The sequence below is a fragment of the Echinococcus granulosus genome (assembly GCF_000524195.1).
Source record: "Echinococcus granulosus chromosome Unknown EG_S00047, whole genome shotgun sequence".
Lineage (NCBI taxonomy): Eukaryota > Metazoa > Platyhelminthes > Cestoda > Cyclophyllidea > Taeniidae > Echinococcus > Echinococcus granulosus.
Genome location: NW_020170427.1, coordinates 89,787 through 117,716, shown reverse-complemented (window position 1 = coordinate 117,716; position 27,930 = coordinate 89,787). Strand labels below are relative to the sequence as shown.

Genomic DNA, 27,930 nt, shown 5'->3' with positions numbered 1-27,930 from the left:
ATGGATTTGTGCTAAAAATGTAGTGGAATGCTTCACAACAGGATTTTTGTTTCCTAAAACATTATCTTTTACGCCTCGACGTTTATTTTCCAGGGTTACCATTTATTTAAAAAGCACCAAATACTGACAGCGGAATATTCTTTTACTAATCAAACCCGAACGCGCTTCAAGAGAAGACATCTGCGGAGATGGCTTCTGACTTGCCTTGGTAGTGGGAGGTTGTATGCTCATTGTTTAAACTAGGATTGAGAAATACAGGCCAGAATCATTGAATGACTTAATGGGCCATGAATTAATAATAAACACAAGTAATGTTTATATTTTCGGTTATTTTGGTAAAGTTCGTAGATTTCTCAATCAGGGTAAATTGCCCCATCTTTTGCTTTACGGGCCCCCTGGAACGGGCAAAACGAGTACCATACTCTCCGTTGCGAAGCATCTTTTCGGACCTAAGGAATTCTCCTCTATGGTACTTGAGGTATGTGACTTAGAATCGGTTGCAAGTCGTACCATATTTTTATTAATTTGTGTCCTTTCTTAGTTGAATGCTTCAGATGATCGTGGTATTGGAGTCGTTCGCGAGCAAGTTTTGACTTTTGCCAGCACGAAGACGTTGTTCTCGTATGTTTTTGCTTAATTCCACGTTTTTAGTGGAAAGTTTAAGCTTATCATTCTTGATGAAGCTGACGCAATGACCAAGGACGCACAAAATGCCTTACGGCGAAGTAAAACTGTTTGCTCGTGTTTATTTTTACGTTATTAACAATCTTAGTTATTGAGAAGTTTTCTGAGAATGCGCGGTTTTGTCTTATTTGCAATTATCTCTCAAAAATCACCCAGGCTATTCAGTCGAGATGCACCAGGTTTCGTTTTCCACCCGTGCAGGAATCACATATGATGGCTTGCCTCGGTGAAATTGCCAAAAAGGAAGGGTAAGCTCTTATTAATGAATCATAATTTCATTCTTATGGCTGCTTTTTGTGGGCGTTTTTGGTAATTTTTGTTCCCACAGTTGCCGTAAAAGTCGATTTTGTATTTCCCTTTTGCAGTGTTCAACTTACCGATGATGGAAAGGTCGCCATTCATCGTTTTTCTTCCGGTGATATGCGCGTAGCCATAAATTTGTTGCAGGTTTGTTAATGTATTTGCCAAAATTGTGTATGAAGATATCGTTGGATAAACAACGGTCCGGATACACGATGGAGTTTAAAACAGAGCCGCATTTTTGTTGACCAAACCACTTTTTGAGGCATTAATATTAATTGAGACCTTTAGCCAATTACCACAATCTAAAGCATCGTAATTTTCCTATTTCGAGTTACGGGTGGGGATACTTCAGTAGGGTTTCTTGTTTCTAGTTTTCCTCATTTCCACAAAAGCTAGTGTAACTTGGAGTGTATGCTGCTTTTATATCTTGGGCAAGGTGTCTTCTCAAATCCATGTTGCATTATATGTTCGATGCCTTTGTAAACTACATTGTTACTTTTAGAGCGCTTCCATGTCCAGCCAAGTGGTTGACGAGGCCAGTGTCTACGCCTGCACTGGATATCCTACTCCAAGGGAAATGCGAACCCTCCTTGAGTGGTGTCTCAATGAACCGCTTCCTATGGCTTTCAAAAGTATGTCTCTGGCTTTACTCTCTTTACCCATACGTGCTTTTTGCGCTCATACTGTCGAACATTTCTATCTATTTTTGCGATTGTTGGGAATGGGCCACTAGTTTTAGGTGTCAGAGATGTCTTGGTTTAAGGGCTTGTTCATCAGAGACCTTTTCTTTACGTCCACACAATAGGTCCGGCTTAACCTACGTACATAGTTTCTTTTCGTAATTTTACTGGCAAATTGCAAGACCATCACCCAAACTTGTAGGATTGTTGTCTGCCGTGGTCCACTTGTTTTTTTTTCAATGTGTGGTAGTTGTAGACTGTAAAGATTAAAGACTTTCCATACCTATAACAAGCGAGTTGATCACTCGGAATTTATGAAGCATGTTTGAATCGCATCGGTAACGTTGGTGGCCTAACCGCCTTCATTTATGGCTGAGTTGATCTGAATGGACACAAAAGTCGAGTGCCCGTTTTTTTTGCGCATTTTCTAGAAATAATTGAGCTGAAAGTTGAGAAAGGCATTGCGCTGCAGGACATCGTTTCAGAGCTGCATCCATTAATCATGCAAGGTGGGTTCAAATCAACTGCTTTGGGCACTCACGCCCCCATCTATGCTACGTCAAAACTGTCATTCTTTTTATTACTTTTTTTCCAGTGAAAATGCCGGACAGCGTAAAAGTTGAGCTGACAACCATGCTCTCCGACGTGGAATATCGTATGTCTTATGGTGCTTCGGAGAAACTGCAACTCGGCGCCGTCTGTGCGGCCTTCGCAAACGCAAGAGACTCCCTTGAGGCACTTGAGGCCTAAAATGCATTTGTACCTCGGAAGTATGTAATGTGTAAATGAGATTTCTATTTTACTACACTGTCCAAGTGGTTACTTGAATGTCATAGTAGGGTTTCGCCACTTGCATTCTACCTCGATTACACTGAAAAGTCGAAGTGAAATTATTAGCGTACTATGCGTATAGTATTGCCATCATCGCCGGTGCCGTCGTCATTATAAACGGTAGAAGTAAATATTTGATTGTTGGCCTTAGTTGAAGAGACATGCACGGGAGCGACGTCATCAAAATAACCCCGCGAGAGGAGAAAGGGAGATTCAAAAGATACACTCGGTAATGGAAGAAGGACAGAGAGAGGTGGAGCGTCCGTGTGCGTCGATCAAGTTTCATTTCCTTAATTTCTACATATGCGCGCCTCCTGCTGCCCCATTGGTCTTCGATGAAGCGGCAGCAGCGGTGGTGGCTGTGGTTTGTTGCGACGGTGCAGCCACATTTTCGTACACATTAGTGACCAAGTGCCGAAATATGGCCAGGAGATGGGCAAACTTTGGCCTAGCCTCGGGCGCATAGGCCCAGCAGTCGAGCATCACGCCGTAGACTTCGTCACTGGCCAGTCGGGGTCGCGGCAACCGCACCCCCTCCTCTAATTGCCGCAACACCTCAAAGCTGTCCTGCTCTGCATAGGGATGCTCACCCAACGAGAACATCTCCCACAGACACACGCCAAAGGACCACACATCGCTGGCTGTGCTGAAGGTCTTGTAATAAATGGACTCTGGGGCGTACCACTTGACCGGCCACTTGCCACGCTGAGTGGCTTTGTAGTAGTCCGACTCCACGCCCACAGCGCGGGAGAGGCCAAAGTCGGAGATCTTGGCGCAGGACTGGGAGGCGAGCAGGACGTTGCGACAGGCCAAATCACGATGCACAAATCCCGCGGATTCGAGGTAACTCATGCCGCTTGCAATCTGACCAGAAAACAAGGTAGAGGAGTTATTCACTACTTCTCCACCACCCAGAGTAATGATACATGTCGAAAAATAGATTACTGCTGTTTCTCAAGCACTTGGTATTCACGTATGCTCTAGTTTACCAACTCCTTCGTTGAGCCCGAAATCCGACGGCAACATCAGACTTGAATATAAATTAGTCCCCACGTGCGCCTACATAACTCGTCACACAAATGTGGCCTGCTTGTGTTCATAAAATTCTTTTCCCGCGTGGAATTCGATCTACGTTGCGTGTGAGCAACGCGAGGTTGAAAACGCGTCTGCCGACTGAAGCGATTACACAGGACAGCAACGCTGCTGGCGACGTCTCGTCTGATGAGACCATCGCACATACATGCGGTGGGATCAAGGAACATTGTAAAACAATTAAGGCAGATCAGGATGTGTAGAAGGGTTTATTGTATTGTTGTTGGCTTCATTTATTACTACGTGGTTGTTATCTGAAGATTGAATTTGAAAATGGAAAGCGGTGGGTGAAGGGAGAACGCGCATCAAGGAGCTCAAGCGAGCTACAGTAAAGCTAAATATTACAACCAATTAGGGGATCATTTTATGAAGTTTATGACAAATCAGAGGTGTGTAGAGGGACGTCATTATTTTCTCGGCTGCGTCCTAAAACTACACCCATCCCTAGTTCCGACAAAAAATCCAGCAGTAGGAAGTCTATGGGCATTAATATTCATGGATTTCCAAATTATGTAAAGCTTTAAGAAAGACAAATAGTCCTAATGCTTTTTTTGAAATCCTGTTAGAATTCGGGGAAAAAGATCAAAATAGTGGTCATTGTGGCCCATTGTGAATTCGGATCGAATAATGGCATTGGATGGAAAACCTGCATCTAAATCTGAAAAAAAAGCTATCAGGAAAGTGAATGAGGTGTTCATTATCATCGAGTCAGGCAAAAATGTTATAAGGTTTCGTAGAACAAGAGCGCGTAGAAAAGTCTCATTGTGGACTCGCGTTGCATTGCAAGTCAACGGTCAACGATACAAAAATCATGCCTGACTTACCGTTATCTATGGACATCAAAGGTAGGAAAAGTGGAGAGAATAACCGTGTCTTGTTGAGATCAAAATAGAGATAACCCTGGTGGTAGAAAGCCATTTATTCCTTGAGGAATTTAGAAAAAGTGGGTATGAAAACCGTTATTTGTAACAGCCGATGAGTGGGAACGTGGAAACGAGTAACCAACGCACTGAAGAAAAATGAGGGCGCATTCTGTATTCAGCTAGTATCTGAATTATGATAGGCAAAAGGGGAGAATACTCTTTGCGAAAGCGTAAATATGGAGTGAAAGTTGTGCTTACAAATCCGACTGCAAATTCGTGGTAAAGTATGGTAAGATTGGGAAGAGGGGGTAAAAGGAAAATCTGACAGCAAACTGCATTCTACCACGAAAAGATAGGCGTACGCTGGAGGAAAGTGCAGAAGGAAAAGCATGAGAATGCCGTAGGGTCAAATACTATAGCAAAATGAGCAGTTGGTGGGCCCCGTAGCAGATCAGAAACCAGGAGAAGGGCGTTATGACGTTATTTGGTTTTAAAATGGGTTCTTTTAATTAAGTTTTAAGTTCCTTTTGATTGTGTAGCCATTACTTGTGAATAGCCAAGGAAAACAAACGCGAATCATGAATCGGTACGCAATGGCAGACAAAATTATTTACCAGCACTACTCGCGGGCTTCTGAATGACAGGATATGTGCTTGAGAAAATGACGAAAATAAGAACACATTAATTGTGGTAGCTAACATGATGAGAAATTTAGATCCACTCTGGTTCTAGGGTAAAAGGTACCTTTAACAGAAAGCCAACACTAAGGCTAACGAACGAGGAGGGGGGAAGACCTGCTCCGAGACTCGTGAAATACGAGGTCACTAGTTAAAATAGTCTAAAACAAACCAAAAAAGAAACACAAGGGTATCACAATGGGCGATAACAAATAGATGATGAGAAAGGTTTTGATTCGTTCAAGTATTTCTAAACAGATTACCTCCCACTTGGAAACCACTGATAGTGAGGGCTAAGCAAACTGTGCCCAACCAAGAAGAAAATGCAAGCGACAAAGCAGAGGACCGTTAGTATGCTTTTACTAGGTGTCAGAAAGCAAACCACATGGATGTTAAATATAGGCAGCCAAACAAACACTTTGTGACTATTGTGGTAGACCATGAAGCGTCGTGTTGAGGGATAAGTACTTACCGGCTACGGCCTGTATTGTTTGATTGCATTGTTTACAGACCATATACGACAACAGGATACAATAAAATCAACAACAATCATGAAACCAGCGTTCAAGAAAACACGGGGTGAAGAAGTGAAAACGCACGAAAATACTAATCAAACACTCGATTCAAAAATGAGTACCAATAATTCCCAATGGCCAGGAAGATGCATGCATGATAGAATTTTAAGGGAAATTAAGGATCCAGACGAACTGCTTCTCACTATGCAAAGCAAAAAGCGGTAAGGCAAAACACTGGGATGGGGAATGAGAACAGAAAAGCATTAACAAGAAACCATTAGCCAACTTTGGTATTACATTCATTCAAAAGAGCATTTTCTTCACAACTCTAGAAGGATCGCATAATGTCCCTTAGGTTTTGGTCAACATCTTAAAGCACACCCATTACTGACAGAAACAAATGAATGCAACATCCCAAGTTGTAAGCGAGCAATTAACACCTTTACTACCAAGGGCTGAGAAAAGTCTACCATCACAATCCCGATGCTTCTTTGTTCTAGTATGATATCAGTTTCATTATCATTTTCTTTAGCAAATACAAATGCTTTTCAAAAATTAAAATATGAATTTGTTCTCGATTCTCCAAAGCTCAGCCAATTTGCATGTGGGGGGATTTCTTGCGACCAGTCGCCACAACTTGTCAAGTGGCACATGTCACGTAATTGCCATTTCGGGCTTAGACGAGAGAACTAGGCTGCCGCGCATTTACAGCCCCAGTGGTGAAACTGTTAATAATAGAAAAACATTTCTTTAATACTGGAATTGAAAAACATCCCACTCGGAAAAAAATCTATCATATAGTTACAAAAAACGAGGTCCGAAGCTATGGGTTGTGGCGACTAACGCAAGTACAAATCTTGGAATAGATCCCCGGGCTCCACAAATGATTTAAGATGTGCTAATTTTACATTCAAAAGGAATATAAATGTAAAATTCGCGTTCATTATGAGGTCAACAATCGCTTATCAGATGTAAAAAAGTGAGGTATGGAGATGATGGCAAAATAGTGTAAAGCTACAATCCTGAATGTATTCCCGATTTGGTGGCTGGTAAATAACGAGTCGTGAGGCGAGCAGAGTAAGGGTAGGCCTCGAGCGAGAGAACGGATGCTAGCAATTGAGGAGAATGCTTACCGAACCGCGTAAGAGTGATGGTATGCATAAAGTAGTATCAAACAAGGTACAAACTTAGACGAGTATTTTGTAACGTTTGTAGTGAAACAGAAATGGGTAAAAGGCCATCAGTGTGATATAAAATCAGTTGGTATCAAGTAAATGAAACAGCATTGCTGACTGGTAGTCGCAAAGACCTGTAAGGGATGCATACTTAAATCAGATGGAGCTAACTGCTTCCAATCATAGAGAAAAAAAACGCTGGTTGCGATAAAACGAAACACTGTGGGGGGGGGAATGAGAAGGGCGGTACGCAAACCAGTCCGTACCAACGATAAACAACCAGACAAGTAAAGGGAGAATAACTGGGATAAAAGTGGGGATAAGGCGCACCTGCATGGCCCAGTTGTAGAGCTCAGGCAATTGGCAGCGTTCGGGGTAGTCGAGCATGAAGTCCAGGAGGCTACCCAACTCGGCCAATTCGAGGATCATCATGAGGCGCTTATTCTCGCACACCCCGTAAATTGTGATGATATTCTCGTGCGAGAGGCGCATCATGATGCTCGCCTCCTTGAGAAAGTCCAACCGTTGGCACGGCTGCACCAACACCTGAAACGCCCAAAAAGAGAGGAACTTCCGATCAGGCATCCCTTGTAACCTCAACTATGGAATGTGCTGACGTAGTAAAAGTGACTCCCGGTGGATCAAAAATGGGTTGAGGGCTCAAGCCAAGTAATCCACAATCAAGGAGAAATTTGTAGACTTGAGTCGAAATACGTGACTCACGATGCAGTGACAGGAAACACATCTCAACCATCCGAAGTTTCACAATAAATTTCACTCAAATAGTTTTGTAAAAACATAACGAATAATAATAAACTTGGGTAAAGCAGTTAGGCCATACACTGATGCTCTCCCAGTGAGTCAATTGATGGATTTGAGTTCAGATTTGTGGTTTAAAATACAAAGCTACAGAAAGTACGACACCTCAGGCATCGCGATCACTACGTGGAGGAATTTGGTTGTGAACAAATTCTATTAGGTACGAGCCCATGAAAGCGTGGAAGCTTGGTTTCTAAAGTGGCTTCTGGAAAATACACGAAATAATGTCTAATTATGAGATATTTTGGCACATTACTTGTCGCCCTCTCTTTAAACAATTTCAACGTTAAATGAGCCATCCGGCAAAGGTGATTCTTTATTCCCATATCGTAGGTGGCAAAAAGGCCATTTGTAGTTATCCCGGTAATAGCAAAACGATTTCAATTGGACCCAGTCATCAGCATAAAAATGACTGCCTATGATGCGCAGATGCAAAGAGCATAATATTTCAGAAAATATTCCATGCATTAAGTGGCAAAGTTGCAATACGTTGGTTGTTTGATCCTCGATTTTGGTAAGGGGCCACGTTGTGTCCTGGCCATTGTATCCTCGCCTTTCAGGCTGGCCTCTGGGCCATGCCAGTAGCCCTAACCTCAACTGTATGTTAGATATATATTCTACCCAAGTATGAGAAGTATTTAGGAAAGTCTCGGAGCGGTACAAAGTGATCGCGAATAAGTTCCATTGGGTGAAGAATTCAAAATTATATGGTACATCGAAGGGGTCCTTTTAACCTTACTTCTGCGAAGACAGATCCAGGCAGTAAACCCAGACTCACTTTCACTCATCAATGGTAACAGAAACGAGAAAGAATAAGGAGTGTGCTTCAAAACCAAATCGATGGTGCTTAAGGTGTGTAGGACAAAGTCCCCAAAGGAAAGTGGGTGATGGCTCCAAGTACGCCTTCCTACTCCCATGAACAACCATGTCTTCAATCATGGGAAGCCTCAAGTTTAAATATACCCAAAAGTCGTCATGAAATATAAAATTCTAATTAGGTTTGAAAAGATTGTAAAGCTCCGTGTTCAGTTCTGGTGTATATTTAACTATACCATCACTCATTGTGTATATACATGACCTTGTTTCGTATTTTTTGAGCAATTAAATGTTAATCTTTTGACCTTAAAATGGAGGATTCCGGTTCGCCTCATACTTTTGGTGATAACTCAATAGGTAATAAAATGGACGCGCCACGCCTATTGTTCTTCTCAAACACAGAATACGTGATGTAGACGAAACTCATTAAACTAAAGATAATTCACGGAAAACTCCTACCCAACAGCGGTATCGCAGATAGGAAGGAAAAAAGATATTCCAATGCTATTTATGTTTAATGTAGGCGAAGATAACGTGATTATATGCCCAACTTGTCCAACAGATGATCCGTGCACTTGAGAAGGAAGAGACCAAACTGTACCACAACGTAGTGATAAAATTTGTTAAAAATTTAAATTTGTTTCACTCAATCAAAACCATCTAATTAGTCCGAGACGAAATTCAGATCAGACTCATCTCGGTATCTAGTTGCCCCGCGACTTCTTATAAGCTAATAAATGCAGCACAGATACCTCTAATGCTCATCCAGTGAGTACCAAAATCCAAAACTACTTGGTTATCTTTTCTAAATAGAGCATACGTTGCAAAAATGGGACAACTAATGAAAAAAGAATACAATACTCGCCGTACAACTCTGGTATAAAGTTAAAAATCCCGTATTCTTGCAAGCTTTCTTATTCCTATCACAAACGTAGTGGGCACTATACATAAAGCGATTATTAACCAGAAGGCAAACGCATAATGATTCTCTACTTTTCATACACAATGATGTATCGTAGGGGAGGGAGCATATCTCAGTCATATACACAATTTTGTCAAGGAAATTATTTACCAAAAAGGAGGGCAATTTTATCCTCAAACAGTAGTAAGCCCTTTCGTTTACCCGACAAATGAGCCATAGAAATAGGGAGGCGGAGGAGATTAAATTACCCGAGAAGTGGTAAGTCAGAGAGGTTGACTTTGCCTGTGATTTTTATTCTCCTCATCAAAACAGAGACAGGAAAATCAAATCAAGACTCACCTTGACAGCAACATCTTGTGTGGTGCCATTTTCAAGATGTAGTTTGCCGCAGTACACCTCACCGAATTCGCCCTCTCCGAGGCGGTAGAGGAGGATTACTGCGTCACTAGGGATGAGGCGCAACTCAGTGCCCGAGGGGCCGGCGGACCCACCAAGACCGAGCGCCGAGGAGGGTCCTGAGGGTAACCCTGTTACGCCTGCTACCACCACTGCACTACTGCTCGACATGCCTGAGCTGGAACTACTATTTCGCTTGCTCTACGCAGAGAACGAACATAAGAATACTGGAACGTAGCTTATAGCTACTGTAGGTAGGAATAAGTAGAACGAGCATAAGTGGAAAGTGAACACGAATGATTTACAATTTCTCAACAAACGCTACTAAAATTTTGCATCTAGAGGCACCGCATAGAAATTGTTTGTTGAGAGAAACAATATTGAGTAAACTTGAAGCAATTGGGCAGTTAGCAGAACACACCGTGTATAGACGGATAAGTAATTAAACCGAAAAAAACAATGAAATTAACATTTTTAAAGATAACAAGATTTTAAATAGGGTTAATAATTTCCGTGAGGGGAAGAACAAGGGGATAGATTAGTCACCCACCTCTGCAGGTTTGGGTCAGCTTGACACCGAGGTGACCCAGTGACCCCAAATGCCCTAAATGTATCGAGGCCAGGGCCGCAAAATAAACCATAATCCCTTAACCCAACCCTTCACATCCTACCGTATAGTAGTAATAATTGCCTCAGCGAAGGGTTGCTTCACATTAGCAACTGTTATTTGGAATCTTACTGAAAAATTGCATACCCACAGACGTAAAAAGGAGTGCTACTTTTTTCCTCCCAAAGGCCAGCAATACGATCGGTGTCGCAACACCCGAACTACAACGACGCACAGGTAAATAAAAGGGCTATGTATGACTAATCAGTTCTGCTGTCTAAAACGATCGCTCGAGAAGATGTGAACAACAAGAAGCAACTGGTAGTATGCCCCAATCGCCCGGTAGTTAGAAAAGGTGGGTCCAAAAAGGGTGCTGTGGAATATGGAACAGGTGTAAGTGGCAAATGGTAGTGCTTTTGAGAAAAGAGTGAGCACATTTGTTGGAGGAATATCACAAAGTGACTCGGATATGATTTGTTAACTTCCATTTACCATTATATATAGGAGGATAATGCGTCAAAACGCCATGATCCACTAATGCCTAAGAATGCACAGAAAAAAGGAATCTGGCTCAAGAGAAAATTCATCCAAATAATTGAAAATGCTTGTACAGGTGGAGGGGCCACTAGAGACCAGCATGTCCGACATTAATCATGTAGACAGGGCGACTATGATCAAATTAGTCAGACTGGACTGCTGTATGAGTAAGAGGGTGCGTCCCCTTTTGCAGGCCTGTGTGTCATAGTTTCCGGAAGGGACGGTAGAAGGCGCCGAGGCGGTGAGAGGGCATTTACACTACCGATTGAACTGAAACTAAGTGAAATCAAGTGGACGACAAGTGTACTTGACCAGAGAGCAGAGTTGGAGATGATTGACAGTCTCACTCATGTTTTCCTGTTGTGGCTTAGTACAAGAGAGTGTGGCATACTACGATGTCTTCAGGACATATAGATTAAGGAAACGCTCTGACAACTAAGAGTAAAATGCAACACAAGTTGGCAACACCTAGAAATCTGAATTTTCTTCTTCCCCCCTCCAGTAAAAAAAGAAATGGCAAGCCAATAACGACTGGCATTTGTAGTAGACATGTTTGTCTGACTCTGAAGTACGCCTCCATCTCGGCAGCATCCGATGGCATGATTTTACGACGGTGTCCAACGCTTGGAGAGAGGGGTGATTTATGCGATAGTTAAATATGCAACAGTACGATGTTTGGTTTAATTGCAAGTCTAAAAACATGGACCTATAGCCTCCAGCGGTTCTGCAAGTAGGTCGACCAAAGTGTATGGGATGCATCTCTATCATTGGAATTGAACGCCTTCTTGTTCTAATAGAAAATCATTCTTCAACTTTCGTTCTTATCTCGCAGGTGATTGTAATACACCCAATCACCCTATGATAACTGAAGCAGAAAAATTGGCACTGAAAGTACCGAGGCATTAAACTACGCGAACGTTTTCAGCCTCCCGCGATTCCGACGAAGCCCAGAGCTCATAACAACCAAGCTAGTAGGACCCTCAACCACTCCATACGTAGATAATAAAGCTGCCCGTGGAATAACTCAGGATCGCGTGTCAAGGAAGGGGTAAAAAACTCACAGCAGACTGGGATTTGGGACGTCCACTGACAAAGGCGTGGCCCTGCATTACGAGAGGAGCGCCGCGATGGCCAGAGGGAGCGGGAGCGAGAGCCCAGGCCTCGCCACCGGTGGAATTGCGGTCATTACCGGAGACGACTTTGACCAACTCGCGACCGGAGGAGGGTGTGGAGGAGGAGGAAGAGGAGCCAGAGGAGGAGAGAAGTCGCTCCATATTAAGCACTCTGCCTGTAGGAGATACGGCATAGCGCAGATGCGTGGGAATGCCATCTGCGAAGCGACTATAGTGCTCAATGAAGTGCTCCAGTGACAGATGGAATGGACCCTACAACGCCAAGATTTAACTGTATTTTGCCACTCATTTATGAGAAATTATGAGAGTCATACCTATAGTTTCTGAAACGTTTAATTAAAGAAAAGGGAACAATACGAAATAATGAATAACAACACATCTTTGGGGAAATCTAAGGCGATGAGAGTCGGTTATAACGAATAGACACAATAGCGGGGTAGCAAAAACAACTACCCATCGCAGTCATGGTACCTGATATCACACAAATTTTTTTATTTTTATCATTCCTTAGGTCGATTTAGGTTGAGGCGGGCAACCTATGTTGGAAGCAGGCATTAATAATCCGTCTTTTTTTCCAATTGGGCCACTGCTGCCACCAGTGGGTGGGGCAACAGCGCCACAGAGCACAGCTCACGCAAAAGGGGACAAAAGGTGGGGAAACATGCGATAGCCACCACTTGCCCTGAAAATGACAAAAAGTAGACGGAAACCTCAATAAATTAGGCACGAAAACTTGCTTCATCCAGCATTTCTTTATTTTACCACTTGTTGTGTTTATAACAATATTAGTAAAGATATACCTTTCAAAAGTTTCGACGCATAGGAACCGAATACTTCAATATAAGCTTAAAGTTTGAAGAACGACGATCAATTCCGGGAACAACCGAAACGCAAGACTCCCTGGGCAGCCTTAGAAGAATTACCCATTGGGAAGCGTTTACATCCCATCATAAAATTGCCACTACAGGGGCTTAAAAAATGGCCTCGGCAGGGTTGGCACAAGCGTGGGCAAAGAGAGAGATGCATAATTATTTCGCAGTGGAAAACAAGATTAACTGAACAAAAGGTGTAAAGCAATCCGGAGCAAAACTCTAACATTAGAGACTAGAGTAGGTACGCGCCTATAAGAGTCCCGAAGGGATCTGTGCGACATCTAAAGTAAATAATTCTTATTAACACGAGTTTTATGGGAGCTTACTGACCTTAATGATCCAATTAACTGGTGGTCCCGATAGTTCATTGCTCACAAAAACGGTCCACATTACCAAAACTCGATGTTTGAGCAAGAAACCTCATTTGAACTATCAAGTATCTTTACACCAGCATGAAAAAAATTAAGCCACAATTGAACGGATTCTTTCGATAATGGTATAGAAAATAAGTCAACTAAAAAAATGAAAGAGTTAGATACTATCAAAGACCTAAGACTTCGAAGCGTATCAGTGTCAATTTGAGTTTTGAATGCATTTGACCAGCGTGGGCCCAAATTTCGCAAAAGACAGACAATGTCCGGTTACGTCTGATTAAAGTGACCTCTTCACGAGAGGTAGAGAAAGAAAAGGAAATGACTGACACAAGGAGGAATTGAATCAGCAGCGTTGTTTTTTGCCATCGATGTGCTTGTTTGTGTTTATTCAGCACAGTCGGGTCGCAAGTCCACCCCCTCAACCTGCCCGCGTGCCAACAGCTGTCGGCCGGAGTTGCGTCCAATTGATAAAGTAAATTGTAATATTCGAGTGCGCTTGCTGGCATGGTCAATAAGACGTAGTTCAAAGTGCGTAAAAAGCACGGCCCGACGACGACACCTAGTGAGAGTTGGCTAACGCACACAAGACCAAATAATACGAGAATAATAGTAGGAGTGAAAACGAACTGAAATGGTCAGACTAGCTATGAAGTCAAAGGATGATTAGATGGATAGCCAATAAGAGTATTTGCAAGATCCATGAGGCCTACACAGGCCTAGTATCTGAACAAGTACAAGAATCACGACACTAAAGTGGATCAGCCCTCAGGTAGAGGAAGGGGTTAACTTTGAAGTCAGCGCTTAGGTGGGTTCTACAAAGATCACTTCTTAGGCCCTGACCAGTGAAAGAACGAGGATTAATTAGGTACAGCCTCCTAAGACGCCAAAACAACGAAGATCGCAAAACGAGCAGGAATGGTGATGAAGATGGTAACAATAACAAAGCCAATCAACTTTCGACTTGTGTGCGATGCCGACACGTAGAGCGTACTGATGCCATTGCTGACGTCAGTGTGAGAGCTAGCCGCTGCACCACGAGCGCTTTTGTAGACACGCAAAACCCCACTCGTTAAATAGATGACCGGTCAGCCCTCATTCATCAGCCAACCAGTCAGCCGCGGTTGGCTTTAAGCAGGCACGGCTAGACTAACGCGTCGAGAAATGAAGGTAAACAGTCGTGGTGGATGGAATCGGGGAAATCACCTTCACGTAGGCGAATGTATCTATGCTTAATGGAATGACTGCGAATAGGCCCCGGATACATCTGGAGAATAGTGTGGAATTTGCAAACAGCAATGAATCATTTAAAAAGCATTTTCATTTGAAGGAATGTTAACACAAATTAGCGCTCAACCGAACCTTCTAACTTTATTTCTCCCAGCAAAAAATGGATACGAGCAAAAGTTTCAAATGTAGTAAGATGAATAACTTCCTCAGTTTAAGCGGTACGTCTAATCGACACTTGTGATTCAAACACATCACTGCAGACTAAAGTAAACAAAAAATAATTTGAATTTTATAAAGACTTCACAAATCCAATGTTCCAAACGCAGTGTGACATTTCTATTTTAAGGAAAAGTTACTGTGAAACTGACAATTTAACTGACGTAAAGGTTAGGGTGGCTTCGACTGCTTTGATAGATTTAAGAGCCTGAAGGCTTGACTTTATGAAAGCTCCGTGCAAAAAAAACGAAAATGTCTCCGGGCTAGAGCTAGCAACTGGCAGGGTACAGTATTCCTTTTTTTCACAAAACCAGACACAAATGTGGGACACGTTTATTATTCCAGGAAAAAAGGCTCACTGATACACGCGAATGGAGAGGAAGAAGCATTGCCCAGCAGATAGCTAGTTGGTGGTGGTTAAAAATAGTGTGCGAAGAAGCCAAGTGGTAAAATATTCGCTTAGGAAGTTCACACTTTGACCGGAAATACAAGGATGAAATATCCTGCTTTTCGTTAAATCAGAAATAAGTGCCCCTATGAACAGTTTGTACAGGTTCCAACATTAATCAAACGAATTTGCCACAAGGAGAATTATTATAAGAGATGGATTTTTGTAAGACTTCAAGTGATTTTTTTGTGAAAAAACATCACCAAAAAGATAGTAAACAGTAGCAACACTATAAAGTATGAATGAATCGTATAAAGTAGTACAAACGGGAACGTTAGGCTTGAACACGTAATTTGCACGGCTAAATGAAGCATTCAAGGCGAAAAGGAGAAGAAAGTGGACGAAGAATGAGGCACCTTATCAATGAAGTAAGCCTCCTTGGTGTCCATGTGGAAGGAGAAGTCAACCACCTCAATTTGGTACTTTAGGCTCTGGCGCTGGTAGTAGAGGACGAGAACGAACTTGCGCTCCGACTGGGAGGAGCGCCGCACCAAAAAGGCGCCATCCTGCATCGCCGAGCTGGAGGCGAACACGCGCTCCGTCTCTCCTTTCGACAGTGAGGGATGGAACCAGTCCGACTGTGTCGAGACACCAATAAAAGGAAGAAGGAAAGCAATAAGCTCTCTGCGAATTTAATCGGACCCAGACAAAACAAAGTGATTAAACCATCATGTGCAGTGAAAGCGCATTGCTTCCCACAAACATGCAATAAATTTACTTGATCTTCCAGGATGATGTGCTTCTTTGAGGCAACTATTATTACGAAAAGTGATTGGCGCCTGAACCACGCTCACTGCAAAGCAAGGTCAACATTCACCGTTAAAGCCCGAGTTCATCCCTTTCCGAAGCGACTGACCCTGTATGGATTAGGATATTCAAGAATCCCTAGCACAACGAAAAAGTAACTCCTCCGTGATGACAGATCATAGTACCAACTTCATTCCGCTCTTGTGGTTAACGACAATTCACAAGGCTCGCTACCTCAAAAGCAGTAAGGCAACAACAAGGGCGTCCACTGTTTGACGGCTCAAACTTTCCAGGTCCTATCACTACCTTAGTGTCCGAAGCATTTTTCCAAGTCCATAGTTCCTCCTCCTTTCTAAACGCTAATAACAAACCTCATGCAATGGTACGCCTTGTTAAGTCCTCAAAAATAACTCGGGAGGGATTAGATCAAAATGTGCGGATAAAGGAAACAAAAGCTATTTACCTTCAATAAGGAACCCGGAAATGCCACTAAAGATAGTAATCAAATATTGGATAGTGTGATACTTCCGGACAAATTGGAAGCAACTCTAATCTTGTAAGGTACCTTAACAAATGGATGTTCAAAAACGACTCGGTTGATTACGTTAACTGGAATTTTGAACCGGAAGTAACCGAAAAATGTAAAGCGCAAAAAGCTGATTTCGTGGATGCGAAGAAATCATCGAGGATGCGTTTATACATATGAGAGTAAGAGCTAGCCCATGACGAATCTAAAGACATTAATAAGTAGTGAAAAAATGAAAATACCACTATTTGTCATAGCCATACCGAAATCACAATTTGGGGGCAAAACAAATTGTTCTACGTCAATAACACATCATTGTCTTAGTGACTAAGGAAGGAAAGTACGTGAAATGGAAACAAAAAAAGTGATGAAGACCCGACTCTACTTCACATTTGTACTTCTCTTGGAAGATGATTTAGTGAGGGAGCGTTCGATTGAACTAAACAACTCTGGCGCATCGGTGCCGAGATCATAAGTCGAAAGCTAGGGAAAAGTTAAAGGATGCGAGAGGATAAAAATTGACCTATTGAACTTGGAGGAATCGTCAGAACTATGCCCGTCTAAACTATAGAGGAATAAAGCCATTCCACGAAAAACTAAGGACGTGAGGACGTGGAGAGGAGCAAAAATTAGTCTTCCTGATCGCAAAACAACGGTCCAACCACGTTGCACATAAGATGGGAATATTCAAATTTTGCCGTAATAAGGAAAAATTAGCGTAGAATAAACAGACCGTGAACAGTACTAAATGTGTGATCGAGAAGAACATAAGGTACTTAGTTCACCAATATACATTGGCTACGTCCCAGGTAGTATGATTAAGTGTGGACGATATGAACCACTTGGCCCAGTTGGGCAATATGTTTGGCCAGTTGGGCTAAACCATTTTAAGTGCCAGCACCAGAAGTGACAATGATATATTAAATTTGGATGAATCACCAAAAAAGACTTCTGGGCACTGCCTTGTGACAGGTAAAAATAAGGGATACACAAGAAAATGGAAAAAAAGTTCCCCAGGGTTTAAAAAGTGGGCATTGAAAGACAGTAAAATGTCACCCACGAGGTGGGAAACATTCGGTAAATAGAAGAACGACCGGAACAATAAATGTTTTGCAAAATATACGGTTTTCCTAAGTGACGAGTATACTATCAAATAAAAAGGCCACATATATGATTTAAAGAGATGTTGCTCCATGACAATAAGCAGTGGAAATGGGATTAAGTAGTAGCCATGATAGAAGTAAACACGACAAAGTCAGAGCGAGGTGCAACGTGGAGAAAACAACTGGCTCCAATTCATGAAATTTTATTCATACGAGTGTCCAAGAATTGTGCAATTGGCGCTGCTTTCAGGAACCGAAAGAAACCACAAGGTGATATATGCCAAAGTCCTATTTTTCAAGTAGTAACGTATGCTAGCCCCAAAATGACCAAAATATCTGAGAAAGTGGATGGAATCAACGACTTATTTTCACGATTTTGAAGCAGCCATCCATTTAATAGGAAAATAATATCATAAAATCGTGGATTTAGTAACCCTGGCAACACACAGATGGTCTAAAATAACCACGTAAAGGTGAGAGCACTAATAAAGCATTTCTGCTCGGTAATAGGAGCCGTTGTGATAAGTACGTGATTATAGTAACACTAAGAAAGCTGCGGCAGAAGATAGTTTAACAAGTGAGTACTCAAGAACAACTCAATCGGTTGGGTTCAACCATTTCGCAGTGCCATCACCGAAACCATACTTTAAAAAATAGCAAATGCTTCGCAAAGAAAAAACAAATATGCTTTTTCATTTTGAGGAATAACCAAGGGGCATGCTTGCCTTGAAAAGTTTAGAAGACGTGAGGGAGTGAGTGGAGTTGAGAAATGGTTTTCGGGACTCCAAGACAGTGAAGCGTATGTTACATTTCAGTTGCCCTTGAGGTCAGGATTTTCCTAATAAATGAAAAGGCTAATGATGATACTAATTAAAAGTGCTGTGTGTTTCGACCACTAATTAGTGGAATAGTATCTAACTGAAGAATAAGACATATTTTCTTTCCAAGGTCTAAAATGTCGCCAAGTAAGGTAGAGTGAACAGTTTCTGAAGGGGACGTGACAGCAATGGTCGAAAATAAAGTGCTGAGTGTGTAGTGATCCGCTTCTTTACTTCAACTACGTGTGCCCTTGAGTCTGCAAAAATTGTACGTCAGCTCCGTGGCGTGGCCTTCGGACCAAAGTAGTAGCCTCCCAGCAATTCTGTACGCTAGTAATGTGTTTTTAACGGTGCTTTAGCTTATTACGGCTTCAGGGTTAACTCGAAGTACTACAAGTGGCCTACAACCCAGTTTGGAGGGTCAACTTTAATTACTGGCAAGTGAACTCGAGAGAGGCAATGGATTAGAGGGCAACATTTCAAAGTGTCAGCTGCAAAATTTGCGAACAAGAAGGAAATAAAATACGTTAAGGGTTCGGAAAGTACCAGATATGTGGCAGCACATAATGCTAAGGGAGAAACCCGTTCAGAGATAGGAGGCGGATGAAGACAAGAACAACAATAAGGTATATAAACCAATCCAGCTACCTAAACATTGATGATCACTAGGACACCAATATAACTCATGTGAACTTCCGATCTTGAAAATACATAGATAATCCACAACAATCAAATTGTCAATTGGTAGGGTCTATATCCGTAGTAACGCATAATATCCAGCACAGAGTAAAAAGGACAGAAAGGATCTTGCACGACATACTGTGGATTTGATGATGCGGAGGCGTCTTCAATACAGGATACGAAATTATCTTTGAACCACGGCATTGATTAAATCTTTTTAAATATAAATAAAAGTAGTTTCTAAGAACGGCTCAACTGCTCGTGCTGAGCAATTCCGAAGCGTCCGAATTGACCATACTTGACATGACAGCTCTGAACACGAGAATGTTTACGTAGTTACCACACTACAATTTGCAACAGTTACAAAGATGAATATGTGAATGATAGGTGATTAACAATATCAAGGGTATCTTGAGTGATTTAAACGGTTCATCCACAGTACTTATAGACAGGTTCTAAGAGGCTCTTGGCATATCCTGAAGGAAACTGATACGTAAATGAATGGGAAAGATAAATTATGAATGGTCGCCCAGATTGTCGCAAACATAAGTGATTCTGTTCTCCTGCAAAAAGGATGAGACTATCATTGGGGCTAAGACTAGGCTGATAGTCAGAAAGAAGACTAACCCAGATAGCTGGGAACCAATATAGGCTGGTCTCTGAAAGACACCCAAAACGAGCCTCCAAGGTTCACAAATACCAAAGCAATTTAGAATTTAGATGATGGGAAAACGGGTTGAAAACTGGCAAAAATACTTGAGTATTGTGTAAAAAATATCCTTAAGATCCCGATTCATTAAACTGAGAAATATTACAATCTAACCCTCCGAAAGTAAGAACGACGAGGACTGGGCTAGCAGTAAGACAGGTGGATTGTGAACACTAGAGGGTCTGCACGTTTAAGAGACATTGAAGATTAGCTCGAGAAAGACCTAGTATACGTAGGAAATTACAGGCTTATTTCCAGAATTGAAAGACACAAAACTGGTTTAACCCTCCTGCAACAGCGAAGGCAGAATGATAGCTAGTAAGATTGTTCAATGAGTTCATGGAACTCATTCTACAGTGAAGTGTACTCATGCACCCATACGTGAATAAATGAAAAACACGAATTTTTTCGAATGATACCATAACTGTTGAAGTGATTCACACTAAAAGATAGTAGGAGAATTCGCAAAGCCCATTCTTTCGAAGAAGGCCTTAGAGTGGTCCCCGATAAACCCCAAATATGGGTTAAATCATGGCAAAGATTAGTGAATTCAATCAAAGAAAACAGAAAGGAGAACACATGTAAATTTGACTGAAAAAGATATTAATACATGGGAGAAACAGGAAAGCAGAGACAGAAGTCAACACGGCTCTTGATAAGTGAAGATGAAGCTGCCAATGGGGCCAACGGGTGGACTAACTACCAAACATTAGGGGGCAATTATTAATTACACGGAGCCTAGGTCCTAGCAGCCAAGTAAAAAAAATACTAAGAAATGGTTTCCAGGATTTCCGAGGCATGGGGGTGATTCCTCTCTCGGAAAAGAAACACTGCACTGCTGGTAGGATCAGCAAGGAAATAAGTTGAGACACCAAGACATTTGTGGACTAAGATATTTGACGAGCTCTATGGAGTTAACAAAAAACTCTAAACGCGAAACAATTATCAGAATTTAAAGGCATTCAAGTGATTGGGTTCTCAAGGGATGAAAAAGTGCAAAAAAAAGCAAGTGTGTGGAATACTTCCGAACTCTGATGTCCGACCCTCTTATGAAACATCCTACGTTATGAAGGAGTGCGGACGAATAAAAAATGACTCATTGGATTCTCTGGCGCTAAAACGTCTACGTTCTCAGACAAAGGATCAAGGTACAAGTTTGGTTAAGGGGATAGCAGACTTAAAGCCAACAAAAACACTTGTAGACTTCGCTGAGCCTATCCACTTGAGGGCAACAAATATGAATTTACCTGTGAGGTTAAGGAAGGTGCGGGCTGGTATCCAGCAAGCGCATTGGCCAACTCCGCAAAGCCAAAACGGAGGGCAAGTTCAAAGGGCATCTCCAGCTCGGCGTTGCGCGCCCATGGGGCGGCGTGAAACTCAAGGAGGCAGTTGACGCAGTCGGCGTGACCCAGCATCGCGGCTTCGTGGAGGGCGGTGTTGCCAGAGAAGGGACACTTGATCTGGGGGTTGGCTCGGCCCAGACGCAGCAAAGTCTCCGCTACATGCGCAAAGGACTTTTGGCAGGCTCGATGCAGCGCCGTAAACCCGCCGCAGTCGCGCAGATTCACCTGTGCCCCGTGATCCAACAGCAACTGCGATAGGGTAACACAAGGAGATAAAAGAGAACTCAATTAAATACCTTTGAAGCACTCGCCAGACACTAAGCCAGAACAGTGCCGCTGATGGGTTATTAATAGGACGGAACAGAATTTAATAAATGTAAGAAAATGAACACTTGGAATTCGTATGCTACCTGTTCCTAGTGTGAAGGGATAAATGTTCCATTTCAGGACCGACCTATGAAAAGATGAAGTGGTCCAACAGCAACTGCAATGAAATGATGAAGACGGGAAAGTGGGAACCAGATCGAACTCGTTTACGACACCTCACAAAATTTAAGATATCAACCAGAAGAACTAATGGGCAATAAGGGCTAATGAATGCAGAAATGATTAGTTAGCCTGTCGAGTGCGAAAAGGTAAGCATGAATATTTTTATGATTGTTCATCTAAACGAAAGCATTTGTTAAAACAAGACTCCAAAATAACACCGATAAACGTTGTAGGCAAAAAGAGGACTTAGAATTTTAAATGTCTGACTACATTAACACGTTTGCCACCAGCATCACATACATAAAACTTTCCGATTTCCCTCCCTGAGTTCGCAAATGCGTAACTTGGTGCCGACCAGTTGTAGCATTAGCTAAGAGTTAAAACATGACTTAGAGATGCTAATAAGGGCTATCAGGTGCCTAAAACATCTAACAGCCACGTGTTACTCAATTTTGTAAAAAACAACAGCTTGACTAAACAAGGTTCTATGATAAGCCCCAAAGCGTTGTAACAAAAGCAACGATATTTTACTATTTTATAGATAAGTCTGTGTCAGGTATGCATACCATGAGCATTAGCCATTTCCTGCAATAAAAAACAGACTTCTTACAGTTAGTAGACAATCATGATTGGAATATCGCGGCGAACCATCTATGATCAGTATGGTAGGCTTAAATCTCTCACTATTCTCAGCCAGTGACGCCACAAGTACACACAATTTAAGTAGCGGGAAAGAAAATGAGGTGGTATTTTTGAAGCGAGGAGCGAACAAGAGTACTAAATCACCACCTAGAAGCCTAGAAACATTTAATCGCCCAATGGAAGCCAGGAGTCTGAATAGTAAAAGCAAAACTGTACTCTTCATGAATCATTAAACTGCAGCAATGACCACACACACACTTTGCAAGGAATGGTACATCAATAATTTCATGTTTGGTTAAAAATTCTTAGTGCAGGCATGTGGTCTGTTTAAAATGAAACGGGAAGCAATAGCAGCATTCGGTTGGAAAGCATTGGTAGGTGAGAGTCCAGGATAGAAACTGAGGGCACAAATTAAGCATCAGAAAAGGTATGCGCGTTTATAAGTCCCTAGTCCTAGTTTTGCGGAGGACTAATTCAGCAAAATTATTGCAATATCCCTGAGCCGAGCAAAAAAGCGTCGTTTAAGAGGACATCAAAACAGAGTAAGCCTCGATGAATACGCAAATAAAGAAAACAAATATGAACAGGTGGAATTAAACGAAGGAAGCGTCATAGTTATAAAGAGAATGACTACTTGAAAGTTAGATGTTAGAACTAGAAAGCAGTCACATTGCCAAATATAACTCACCTTGTAGATACACTTTCTGTATCTATAAAAACAATTTACAGCTTTTTCATGCGCAAAAAACAAGTAGCAAAATCTTGCGTTTTAAAAGAGTCCACAGTCAAGGTTGGAAACTAAGCAAGACGATATGAAGCCAAGGAATTGGAGCTTTAGCTATCCGCCCAAGATTGGATGTAATAGCAGTAAGTTGGAATGTTGAAACTACGGCCTACGAAGCCTGTAGTGATAGTTTAGAGACAAGCCGAATGTATTTTTGGACTATGGACCTCGTATCCAGCTCAAAATTCCCAAATAAATTTTTCAACTGCTCGATTGGTAGTGTGAACATGAGTACATAACTCAAGACAGTAAAACTGTAAAGCTGCAAGCGCAGTCACTGTGACACTGGCGTCACTTCGACGGAGAGCGCGAGAAAGCGAAAGGGAGGAGCAGAAGATGAATTGGAAAGAGTGACGAGACGTAAAAAAATGAAATGCGAAAAACGCAAAAAATACCATTATTTTTGGAGGAATTTATCGTAAAGCAACTTAGAATTTCACTGAGAACCACTGCTTTCCAAAGGAGTCGTATTTTTCCGTAAAAATACAAAAAACAAAGATTACATTACGATTACAAGAAATTTTTTACGCAATAGCAAAAAACGGAATTATATCTCAGAAGTTTTAGGTGTGTAACTGGTTGAAAACAACCAGGAATACAAGTGGATCTGGCATCAAACAATGCTGTCATTTCGAAGAAGTAAAGGTAACCAAAAGCCGTAATTTCCTCTGTTTAAGCAATATACAAACTGACAAAAGGATATTTAAAATGGAATGCGTGTAAATGGAGACTTAATACGAAATCAGACAGAAATGCTCAAATACCACAAACAAACGAAACTTACTCGAACAATGTCGTTCGAGCCAGTTTTGGCGGCCTCAATGAGTGGCGTGGCGCCACTGTCTGCGGATTTCTCGTTGACATATTCGTTCATGCTGACATTCGTCGAGGTTATACGGTTGAGAAGATCGCGAACACCCTATCAGAGGGAAAGAAAAACCCTAAAAATGGGCTTAGTAACCGTACACCAAAGTAAACCAAGAGCATAAACCGTTCATTATGCTCTGATAAAATAAAAGGAGAAATAAACACAACCGCCCACTGTGTTAGTTTTTTTGGAGCCACTTGGTTCTTCCCAAATGACGAGAACAGTGATTAACAAAAAACAACTGACGACTACCAAATAGTGAAGTCTCCATTTATCTTAAGCTCTTATTTTAGCTCATATTCAATACAATGCAGGGATATTAAAATACATATTGTTTTAAAATGAGTGAAATAAATGCAAAACCAATAAAGTAATTCAAAAGCCAAACCAAATTAAAAGCTCAAAAAGATGAGATTCATGGTCAGCAATTCCAAGCCAAGTGGCGAAAAGGTTTTAGGAGCCATTTAACAGCTCTTAAGAGAATAAAGCTCAACATTTTACACAAACTTCGCCTTCCTCATTTTGAAATATGCAAAAGTAAATGATTGGATGAAATAACGAGATCATGTTGAATAAAAAATTACTTGTTACTAGGCGAAACCTTCCAACCTCTTGAGACCCAAACGTAAGGACACCAACGGAACGTTCTGTTTATAGCCTCCCAACTTTTGGGCTTATAATAAAACTGCTACTAGATGAGCAGTCTTATGGAGCAATCGAGAATGTTGCAGCCAAATCGTAGAACTAACCTTGAGATTCCCCTTCCTCACTGCATGGTGAAGTTCGTTGGTAGAACCGTAGACAGTTATGTGAGGAGGTGGTTTGGCCCCCAAAATGGGCTTGCCAAGAGAGCAGACAATGCAATTGTTCGCGCGACGGAACTCTGATACGAGCAAGTCGATGCCCAAGTATTTGGCATTCGTCCCATTGACCTATATACGGGAAATTTCAAGTAAACTAAAGTGTCTAAAATTAGACACATCGGAGAAATTAACTGTAATAAAAATATGCTTAGTGATATTGAAGGACCAAAATCTTGACAACTCATTACCGAAAACCATAGGTTAGAAACATTCTCCTAGAGGAAATGTGCTCATTGTGAAAAAATAATCGAGTGAATCTCAATAACAACACAAAATAAGTGGTAAATACTCAACGAAAGAGTAATTTACCAAAAAAGTAAGTGCTGCCAAAAAGATGCAAGGGTAAAAATACCATCACAGAAGAAAATTAGTCCCACCTGATAAAATCCATCAAGAAGCTCTTCGATGGGGTAATGATATAACTGATGGTTGTTGATGACACTTAGTACGTATTTTTGTGTTGATGTGCTATAGCGAATAAGGAAGGTTCCGTTAACCCCACTATGTTTTAAGAGGCATTCAGTGTCTTCACGGCTGATACTACCATGGAACCAGTGACTAATTGGTGTACCGTCGATTTGGCCAGAAACCTTAGGAGGCATGTTGTAAGCTTGAAGTCCACCGGGGAGCCGTGATGAAAAGGCACCGACTGGAATGGGTCTGTGAATGATTCGACCACCAATTTCGCGAGAGTTCGAATTTGGTGTTTGGTTGGAAAACCCGGTGTGTGGATGCAACATGAGACAAAGATTGCAAAGTATAAAACGAGGTTGACAAAGTCAGATAAGACAGATACTTCCGCAAAGGTTAGAAAACAAAAATTACATTGAGAAAACTTAGCGGAGCTGAAAGCAAGAAGATAATGAACCACCAAACTGCGCGATACCCGAGAGCAAAGAACACAGCACTGTTTCTCGTGCTCGATTGGCCCGTTAGTCCCAAAAGAAAGGGTGGCGAAATATAGGTCATTCAAACAATCACCCATAATAAACTTAAATTCCGAAACGCTGCCTCCCCGCCAGATAAGGTTATGTTCTTAAGGCCGTGTTTTGATTAAGTCAGACTATTCTATCTGCACGTTGCCGATGTTCTGGAGCACAAAATTGTTCGAACATACGAGAACCTGTCTTCAGATATATTTTTTATGACTGGAATAAGACAGTTAATATCCACTATTTTCACCTGCCTATATGACACGTGAAATATAAGTCACAGTGTGATTGCGTATTAACTTCCATTTATTGTTAATGATCTTCCATGGGCATTGCTATCTAAGGTATTTTTTTGTAATAATATGAGCAGGGCACAGAGACTGGAAGTACCAACGCTTTGAGTACAACTTCACCTTAGAGACCGCCTCCTACCGAACTAATATTCACTGAATACTTCACATCCTATAAATATCCAAACAAACAACCATTACATTAGTCCAGCGACTCGAGTCCCCCCTAAGTTTGTGAGAAATAACAGCAGTATGTTGGGAGCTATGTTACAAACACGCTGAAGGTCTTAAAAATCATACTGCCCTGACGCAGAAGCCATTTGCATCAGTATTGGTACTTCAGTATTATGTGGCACCCAAACCCTTCCCTGAAGTTGAACAAAGCTAAATTGCAACGAAGAACATGCACCATCAGCCATACATGCATTATTAGTAGAGCCTACTGGCATGGACTGAAGAACGTATCAAGTGGAGAACGTACAATCCATACAGGGTCAAAGACCCACACAGTAGAAAATTGCAAACCATTACCATCTCTTGGTGTTTCCTGATTCTCGTCTCTTGTTAAAGCCAGCTCCCCATCTGCTAATAAGTTTTGCAAATGCCACCTATATACCTCTACAAGCCATTCAAAATCAATCTAGACCAAATATAACCTCTCAAATATGGGAATAAGTAAAGTGTTCTCACTTCGGAAACAGATCTTTAGGTAAGCATATCATCCACTCCTCCCTTCCAAGGATTTTATTTTGTATCCCTTGTCCTGAAAAACGTGAGGCAGCTCGCCTCACTTTTTTACCTCAATTTAAATTCTAAAGGGGGAATTTGATTTAGCTAGGTGCAGGCTTACTCCATCTAAGCCATAACTGACTGAGATTTTGTAGAGGTTGGCCAGAACATTGAATCCGACTAGATTTCGGGGAATTTCACACAATAAATGTGGCATAGACTAACAAAACGCAAGCGTCATCTGCACAGCAAGCAACCGCATGATACAGCTATCTCTCCCTTTCTGTAGCTTTCATTTGTACACTTAGGAGTAATCCTTAGAAGGTGGAGGAGAATTCACCGAATAATAGGCCAAAGGTTTGTGATCTGAAAGTCAGAATACACAAAAAAAATTCTCGGAAGGTTTATTCTGAGTTAGCCCAGTTATAAACCTCTTGGTAATCCAAAACCAGATCTAAATTTAATGATGGCCATTCACTACCCGCACAACTCGCTTAAACCGAGCAATGACGACCGGTGCAAATGCTACAAATAACTGCTCTCAAAGCAGATACTTTAAAACGAGAGTGGAGTGTGCTAATCTTATCAACTGTTTCATAGGATGAAAGTTTATCAGAATATAGGAATCCACTCAGCGACTAAAGGCACCTTACAGTCCCGAATTTTTAATGACGCCCTAGACGAAGGGTAGCGGATCCAGGACAATATGGCGAGCACCTCCACTGCGGGAATATGGACATCCCTCGATAAATACGGGCACTGAATGACCTTTGTAGGTTCATTAACGTTTCTTAAAACTAACCAAACGTAGGACATCATATGATTTAGGTGTGTCAGGGGCATCCACCTCCAACATTGACCTCAAGATTATGCAATCAAGGAACAGCTCCCACTGCATCACTGGTGCCGTTAATCTAAACTGCACAGAGAAACCAGGAGCTCTAAAAACATTTATCGTGCCTCAAACCACAACACCCCAAAAGGGGAACTGCAATTCTACTGTTTTTTCACCTAAAGCCAAAGGTTGTAAACAGAAAATCAAGGGGTGTATTCGCTGCAGCCCCAAAGTTCAAATCACGACTAGGCAATTTATAGTGCATAAAACAGATTATCGTATGAACTCCAGCCCTACATGAACGTTTTTGTACTAATCGAATATGCCGTAATTCAACTTGCAAGAAATTTGAGACCCCTTCCGCAACAAGAAACAGGCATTAAT

The 27,930-nt window shown here is 41.7% G+C and overlaps 2 protein-coding genes across 2 annotated transcripts; one reads left to right on the top strand and one right to left on the bottom strand. All coding sequences in view use genetic code 11, as the record gives it.

The window, feature by feature from the left end:
* Nucleotides 1-188: 188 nt before the first annotated feature.
* Nucleotides 189-2,417, top strand: EGR_05857 (Replication factor C subunit 5; the record flags this gene model as incomplete). Its single annotated transcript, XM_024495106.1, has 9 exons — nucleotides 189-208; nucleotides 244-478; nucleotides 542-621; nucleotides 652-725; nucleotides 773-932; nucleotides 1,050-1,131; nucleotides 1,490-1,619; nucleotides 2,099-2,176; nucleotides 2,263-2,417. The coding sequence occupies 9 exons, from the start codon at nucleotides 189-191 to the stop codon at nucleotides 2,415-2,417; spliced, it is 1,014 nt and encodes a 337-aa protein (XP_024350452.1).
* Nucleotides 2,418-2,795: 378 nt separating this feature from the next.
* EGR_05856 (Tyrosine-protein kinase HTK16) lies at nucleotides 2,796-25,500 on the bottom strand (the record flags this gene model as incomplete). Its single annotated transcript, XM_024495105.1, has 10 exons — nucleotides 2,796-3,442; nucleotides 4,415-4,490; nucleotides 7,151-7,366; nucleotides 9,717-9,974; nucleotides 11,979-12,302; nucleotides 15,544-15,765; nucleotides 21,019-21,363; nucleotides 23,814-23,948; nucleotides 24,647-24,829; nucleotides 25,138-25,500. The coding sequence occupies 10 exons, from the start codon at nucleotides 25,498-25,500 to the stop codon at nucleotides 2,796-2,798; spliced, it is 2,769 nt and encodes a 922-aa protein (XP_024350451.1).
* Nucleotides 25,501-27,930: the final 2,430 nt, after the last annotated feature.